This window comes from Tenrec ecaudatus, chromosome 5 (assembly GCF_050624435.1).
Source record: "Tenrec ecaudatus isolate mTenEca1 chromosome 5, mTenEca1.hap1, whole genome shotgun sequence".
Lineage (NCBI taxonomy): Eukaryota > Metazoa > Chordata > Mammalia > Afrosoricida > Tenrecidae > Tenrec > Tenrec ecaudatus.
In genome coordinates, this window is record NC_134534.1 from 165,974,294 (window position 1) to 165,982,404 (window position 8,111).

Below are 8,111 nucleotides of genomic sequence, written 5' to 3' on the forward strand. Positions count from 1 at the left end.
GTCATGTGAAGACTTGCTGAGACCTACCACTGGCCTGTGATCTTCCTGCATTTTGCATCATTACATGTGCTGCGTGAGTCTGAAGGATTTATGGACTAGTATTGGACTTTGGGGTTAATATGGGACTTATGGACTTGATCTGGACTAGGCTGGGATGTTTTCTTAAGATACAATTACTCTTTGATGTAAAGCACTTTCTTATACATGAGGGTCCTTGGATTTGTTTCTCTTCTTGTCAACCCGATCTCACACACTGTGAAACACCTTATGGCATGGATGGATTTGGAGGACATTATGATGGATAAAGTTAGTCAATCACAGAAAGACAAACTTCTCATTGTGATTGAAGTGGGGCATTACATGTGAGATCATATTTTAATTCAACAACCTTAATTATCAAATCCCAAAAAAGCTTGCCCTGCCCCCCTTTTTATTTCCATCCATCTCCATAAGTCAGATTTTTATCTTCTCTTCACCCAAGTTAACTTCCATCTACCTTCTACTTCCCCTTCCTTCCCTTTCTCTCTTACTCCAGGTAAGCATCAAGATCTATTTCTTTAATAAAAAAAAAAAAGAAAAAAAAGATCTATTTCTTTAGGTGTGATCATTTACGTCTATCATCCTTTGTTCACTAAAGAATATTTCAGGATTTCACTTGCCTAAAATTTCAACAGAATGCTTGCAAATGTTTTTGCTCTGTTGCTGCTTAATATGCCTGCTATAGGACATTTGCTTCCTGTGTGTGTCTCTTTCCAAACATCTAAAGTTTCCTTGTTGAAAGTTCAGCTTTCAACAAAACAACAAAAACAAACCACTGACAAAGAACAAAACAAAACACTTCACAAAAGAAAAGCTTGTAGTTCGTTCAAGGTTGTATACTGTTGCTTTGATTTCCTCTGTCTTGTTTTCGTGCATGTTAGTGTCTCCACAGGTCTGTCTGAATAGGACAGGCTGGATGAACTATCTGGAGGAAAAACAATAGGACAGACAGTTCCGGGGGGACTTCGGGTGGGGGGAGTTGGGGGGGGGGTAAGGAAGTGGTGTTAACAAACACAGGGACAAGGGAACAACATGGGACCCAAAATGGTAGAGAGGGGGGAGTGGCAGGCCTGGTGGGGAATGATCAAGGGTAAGGTTACACAGAGAAGAGGTATAGCTGTAGCCCAGGTGGGGATGGAGCACGGTAGTGGGGCAGGAGGAAAGTCAAGGGAGATGGAGGAAGGAGCTGGGAGTCAAGGGGCATTTATGGAGATCTAGACAAAGACATGTACATGCAAATATATATATATGAGGATGGGGAAATAGATCTAAGTGTCTACATTTATAGGTTTAATATTAAGGTGGCGGAAGGACCTTGGACCTCTACTCAAGCACTCCCTCAATGCATGAATACTTTCGTTTATTAAATTGGCACTCTATGATGCTCACTCTCCCGACACAACTGCTGAAGCCAAAGTGGGTGAACAAGTAAATGTGGTGAAGAAAGCCGATGGTGCCCGGCTATCAAAAGAGATAGTGACTGGGGTCTTAAAGGCTTGAAGATAAACAAGCGGCCATCTAGCTCAGAAGCAACAAAGCCCACATGGAAGAACACACCAGCCTGTGTGATCGCGTGGTCCCGAAGGGATCAGTTATCAGGCATCAAAGAACAAAAAATCATATCATTGACTGCACACCTCCATGATAGGATCGCTGAAGACAAATGGGTGCATAAGCAAATGTGGCGAAGAAAGCTGATGGTGCCTGGCTATCAAAAGAGATAGTGTCTGGGGTCTTAAAGGTTTGAAGGTGAACAAGCAGCCATCTAGCTCAGAAGCAAAAAAGCCCACATGGAAGAAGCACACCAGCCAGTGCGATCACGAGGTGCCAAAGGGACCAGGTATAAGGCATCATGCAAAATATATATATATATATATATATATATATATATATATATATATATATATATATATATATACCATATTGAATGAAGGGGGAAGTGCAGAGTGGAGACCCAAGGTTCAAGTGTCGGCCACTGGAGATCCCCTCATAGAGGGGTTCAGGAGAGGAGATGGGTCAGTCAGGGTGCGAGGTAGTACCGATGAAGAACACAGCTTTCCCCCAGATCCTGGATGCTTCCTCCCCCCAACTACCGTGATCCGAATTCTACCTTGCAGGACTGGATAGGGCAGAGGTTGTACACTGGTTCATATGGGGGCTGGAGGCACAGGGAATCCAGGGTGGATGATTCCTTCAGGACCAAGGGTGTGAGTGGCGATGCTGGGAGAGTGGAGGGTGAGCGGGTTGGAAATAGGGAACTGATTACAAGGATCCACATGAGACCTCCTCCCTGGGAGATGGACGGCACAGAAGGAGGAGAAGGGAGACTCCGGATAGGGCAAGATATGACAAAATAACAATATATAAATTACTAAGGGCACATGAGGGAGGGGGGAGCGGGGTTGAGGGGGAAAAAAAAGAGGACCGGATGCAAAGGGCTTAAGTGGAGAGCAAATGCTTTGAGAATGATTGGGGCAGGGAATGTGCAGATGTGCTTTATATAATTGATGTATGTGTATGTATGGATTGTGATAAGAATTGTATGAGCCCCTAATAAAATGTAAAAAAAGAAAAGAAAAAAATGTTTAGGGCAAAGAATGTACAGATGTGCTTTATACAATTGATGTATGTATATGTATGGATTGTGATAAACGTTGTATGAGCCCCTAATAAAATGCTTAAAAATAAATAAATAAAAAAAAAGGAACAACAAAATAATTCAGCTTTCATTTCCAAGGTTCTGATCTTTCCCAAAGAGCCTGTGTAACTTGGAGAGTTGGTGTGGAAAAGCTTTGGGTAGTATTCATATGAGCCCAACTTAATTCAGTTCTACTTAAATCTTGTTAATGCCTCAAACTCATTGTTATCATGTCAATTCTGACTCATCGTCACTCTGTAGGGTACCAACTCCATTCTGGCAGTTCTTTTTCGGTGGTTTTGAGATTCTTCCTCCCTACTTTTGAAAAAGACTCGCATTATACCCCGTAGAATGGCAAAACTGACCAATCCCCTCCATTAGAGTTTCCACACAACGCTATTTGCATTCCTCCACCCAGTCACTTGTGGGAGAACACGACTATGGATCTCAAGAGCCAGACCAAGTAATTTTACTTCACTGCAGTCTCTAATATCCTTGTACCAGGTACTTCCTAACCCTTTCCACATCTCCACAGATAGTAATTTTCCCTTATCTTGTTATTTATCCCAAGGATACTTAAAAAACAAACAAAAAAACCTGTATTCTACCTACCAGCTCCTTTCTTTACTCCTCCTCCCCTTTCTGCTCCTGCGCCTCCTCTTCTTCCTCCTTCATCGTGTTCTTTGCCCTCAAATTGTGTCCATATTTTCAAATGATCACAAACAGGATGATGGCACGTCTGTAATCTGGAACTGTAATCAGGTTGCTAAAGGTTCATGTATATGAGAAAAATCATGCAGCCATGAAAGGTTGGAAGGACATTGTTGTACTTTCGTTGTATCCCCACAGCCTAAGAATTCAATTCAAAATATTTAATATTTTTGCAAAGGAAAGAATTTGATGGAGACAGGGAATAAAAGAGAAGAATCTAACAAGTCAGTAAGTAAATTAGTTATAAAGACTTTTACATTCCTTTACGCTGTAGTTTTCCTAAAGAAACAGACTCTATGATAGCAAATATGGAAGGAATAAATTTTAAACAAAACATTCCTTTTGGGGGGGTGCCTCTGCCCTCTTTGGCAATACCCACTTTATTTATTCATTAAAAGATGGTCTTTTTCCTCACAAGAAAAGGGGATTTCTTTGCCTTTTTAGACTCAGAATTCAAGTCCTGCTGTTGACTGGGACTTTTCTTGGCCAAAATAACTTCATCTACAGTCACCAGCTGTAGCACCACATCAGCTACCACTTGAAGTCCTCGGGCTTTGGCCATAAGGGTGTCCCACACCTGCTCCTTGGCGACATTTATGATCCCTTCTTGCCCCACCCCTATGAGGAAGTTTCCCTCTTGGTGAGCTCTGTACATTTCCGTCATCACGTTGGTAACAGTCAAGCCTGCATTCTCTGCCAATGCTTCAGGAAGAGACCTGAGGGCCTGGGCAAAGGCTAGGAATGCAAGACCACCAGCCCCTTCCAGTTGGCTTCCTTTGTCTGAAAGCATTTTAGCCAGAGCCATCTCTGTGGCCCCAGCTCCAGGAAGCAGCCTGGGGTCCTGACACAGCTGGAAGTAGGCATCAATTCCATGGTAGACAGCCTGCTCTAGACTCCTTAGCCCATCAGTTGTGGCCCCCCTGAGGACCAAGGTGAGGGCAGGAGCGCTTGCATGATCCCATTCGAAAACCACAGCCAAACTTTCTCCCAGCTCCTGTGTATACACTCTCTGGCACTTCCCTGGCACCAGAGGAGGAATCAGATAAGAAAGCAAAGGTGTGCCCAACACCTCACTCAGGTATGCCATCTCCTTCCGGGACTTGGCTTGAATCACCATGATGCTAAACTTTTCAGCTTCTATTAGGGTCTTCTCCTCGATTTCCCCCCACACCACCACCACGTTAATATTCATAGCTGTGAGCTGGGCTATCTGTTTTTCTGCCAATTGTTCCTTTTCTTTACTAAATTTAGTTAGGTCATCAGGACTAGAGAAACAGGCAGTTGCTGGTGCATTTGTGCTGGCTGGGCCAAAGGGGCAGGTAAACAGAGCAATCCTGGCACCCCTTAAGACCATGGTCACTTGTCCGCAGGGTTTCCCAGCCACCGCCAGCCCTGGGAGAAGGCATGAGTCCTCTAGTGTGGCTCCTCGCAGAGTGCACACGCCCAGGCGCTCAGGGTTAAAGTTCCCATCCAGCTCCCGGATGGTCCAGCAGGCCTGAGACACTAGCTTGGTCAAGAAGTCCGTCTGAAAGAGAGCGTGGGTATTCATCACAGAATTGAGGGCCCAGAATGGGTCTTCCAAGGGGCCCAGGGATCCGATCACCAAGGAAGGCAGTGTGGCCACGACCTCAGCTGTAGCTGCTGCATAGGCCTCCCGAAGCTGGGCTCGAGGCAGGCCGGCCCTCAGCAGAAGCTCGGCCTGCTCCAGAAGGGCGCCTGCCAGGAGGACCACAAAGGCCGTGCCGTCGCCCCTGCTCTCAGCTTGGGTCTGAGCAGCCTCCCGGAGGAGCCAGGCTGCAGGGTGCTCCAGCTCTAAGGCCCTGAGAATGGCCAAGGCATAGCCGGTGCAGACAGTCTCGCCCTTGGCAGTCACCAGCAGCTTCTGGCGCCCGTGAGGACCGTAGCAAGGCCGGATGATACTGATCAAGGTCCGGGCCGCTGCAGTGCTGCTCAGCGCATCCTTCTCTCGCGCTCCTGGAGCCGGGATGCCAGGCTTTGAGCTTTGGCTCAGCAGCTCCGGCAGCTCCGAGGTGTCTCTGGTGTCCATTGCTCAAGAGTGTGGTGGAACCAGGAGTCCCAAACCCATGAGTTGTGAGGTCAAGGTGGACCTTAGTTCAGGTTCAAGGATTGGCAGTGAAAGGATTTGCTTCTGATCTGGTTCAGCTCCCAATCATCCTCTCTAATGGGTTCTGTACAGAAAACGGGCGCCTGGTCCCTCTGAATCTTGGGAGCTGAAACAGGAGCTCTCCTGGATGACATCACCCTGTGGCTTCTGGAACCAAGGTCAGGGAATGAGATCACAAAAGGATGTTTGGGGTCATCCTATCAGTTTGAGCCTCTTTATCAGGTTCCTTGCAGTGCCTGTTGTCTTTCAGGCAGCAGGTGTGTAAGGCTGCCACAGCCTAGTAACTCCTCCAAATGGCATTGGCATCACTAACCTGGTAAAAGCAGGCTAAACGGGAGGGAAAGATGTAGCCAGGAGATGAACACATGGACCTAAAACCAGAGAAACCAAAAGCAACCAGCCTCCCAATGGTCACTGAGGAAGGTAAAGGGCAGAATAGATGGAAAACCAGCGTGGACAGAGTTTGAGCCCTGATGTCTTTTTGGTAATCTCCCTTCTACCCTTGCCCTTAGAATTTGCCTTCCGTATTTCCATCCTAGGGAGTGCCGGTGTTATAGTGACTATGTATTGGGTTGGGCTTTGATCTGTAAGGTCTGAAGTTTGAAACCACGAGCTGATCCACTGGAGAAAGACAAAGTTTCCTACTCCTGGAAAGGGTTACCGTCTCAGAAACCCACAGGGACAGTTCTATCTTGTCCCATAGGGCTGCTATGAGCCGGCATCGACTCGATGGCAGAGACATTTTTGGTTATTTCCATCCTTGCTTTCGTCCTCCTTTCATTCATTCCCCTTACTTTTTCCCCCTTCTTCTTTCCTCAAATAGAGCTGGATGCAGTGACTGTTTTAGTTTAACAAGAATTTGTGGATATGACTATGCTCAGTGTAGTGATAGGAATTTAGTGACTCGTGAAGGAAACAAAGTTGTATGCAATTAATCAAATGTTTGATAGATGGTTGGGAAGGCCCCAGGTAGAAAAGTGGCATATACCAAATTAAGATTAAGAGGGAAACAAAGAAATATCATTACTTTTCACTAGGAAAAAAATTCTGTTTGCTTAATGATACATTTCCTAAACAAGAAATTGGATCCTAAAATCAACCTCATCATTAAGGAGTCGAGTTATGATAGTATTAATGGGCATGGTGTTTATGTTTCTGCAGACAAGAGGATATTGAGAAAGACTATGGAAAACAAAATTATAGTGAAAGTTAAATGTCCTTAAGGTTAAAAGGAGATCATTTCTGAGGAATTTTTTTTCTGTAAAAAAATAACTAGGTGGTTTTGTAAAACTGATTGCCTTTCATAATTTAAAAATTAAAAGAAAAATACAAAGAAGAGACTGAAGGTCACCGGGTGTCTTAGTTAAGATTTTGTATCAACTTGACTGGGAAAAGATTCTCAGAGGTTTGGCAGTTAAGACCCTATAATCCTCTTAATGAGATATAATACAATATAATCACTTCCATAAGAAGATCAACTGGTAGCAGACAGTGGAATGAAGAGGTTTTCTCAGGTAAGAGGCTAGAGGTTGCAGGTTGGAGTGGGGGGCAAGTGGAGAGGTAAGGTCTAATTCCAACACAAGTCTACCTTGTTGAAAAGCTTACATACTTGCCTGTGACTTGCCAATCTCCAATTCTTTGGACTTGAGCCAGTGACAGGAAGACAGCAGGCTTGTGATTACAGAGGAGAATGAATCTAAGATCAGCTGGTCGGGTTTGTGGCTGCAGGGGCAATGACTCCACAGCAGCAGCTTAGATGGCAGGCCCCTGATAACTCTCAGGGCTGGCAGGCAATGCAGCAGGTCTTGGATCCATTAGCTTCTGCCATCACCAAACTGTTGTCTTCCTGCTGACCTCCAGTGCATCAGCCCTTAGAGCTATGTGAGTCAAGAGAAGCCTCTGGTTTGACACCTGACACATGGACTTGGAACTTTACCCACTTAAAACCCACTTCTACAGCCGTGAGAGACATTTTCTTGATAGAAATTACTCTTGATAATGTATACATATATATTTATATATATAATTTTTGGTCATTTTACTTTAGTGAACTGAGATTGAAACACTTTGAATCCCAGTCCAGAGGTAACTATTGTTGACATTTTCATGTGTGCTATTTTATACATATGATATACATACACAGTTATAGACTTATTCAATTTTAAATATTACATATCTTCTCCTAAGCATTATGCTTGCTTTCAGAACCACAGGGAAATGTTTCTAAGGAGATTGTTTTTCTGAAGACCATAGACCGTTATTTTGCCTCTTTTTATTTTGGAGACTCCATCAGAATCATGTTATAGATGCCCAGACTTTCAAAATCTGTCCCACAGAAGTATTCTATTAAATAAATGTTTCTTATAGGTAGCAAAGTTGTATCACTTACAAAGAAATTTAAAATATAACAATCATCACAAAAGGTAGCACAGTATGTATGCAGTTACATTGCCTATAGTTACTTTAAAAAAAGAAACATTGCTATGAAGTAACATTATAGAACTTTTCTAACACCTAACAAGAATTTGTCACATTTATTTGACTTACTGCACAACTATTTACAGAATCTAAAGGCCAGCGTGTCTTTTTAAATGACCT

The 8,111-nt window shown here is 44.0% G+C and overlaps 1 protein-coding gene across 1 annotated transcript; it reads right to left on the reverse strand.

Moving 5' to 3' along the window:
• Positions 1-3,779: 3,779 nt before the first annotated feature.
• On the reverse strand, positions 3,780-5,435 carry CCT8L2 (chaperonin containing TCP1 subunit 8 like 2). Its single transcript, XM_075550904.1, has one exon. It carries the CDS (start codon positions 5,433-5,435, stop codon positions 3,780-3,782), a length of 1,656 nt encoding a protein of 551 aa, XP_075407019.1.
• Positions 5,436-8,111: the final 2,676 nt, after the last annotated feature.

Excerpts from the sequence above, each read along its gene's own strand:
- CCT8L2 (XM_075550904.1), bottom strand. The coding sequence starts at position 5,435 with ATGGACACCAGAGACACCTCGGAGCTGCCGGAGCTGCTGAGCCAAAGC.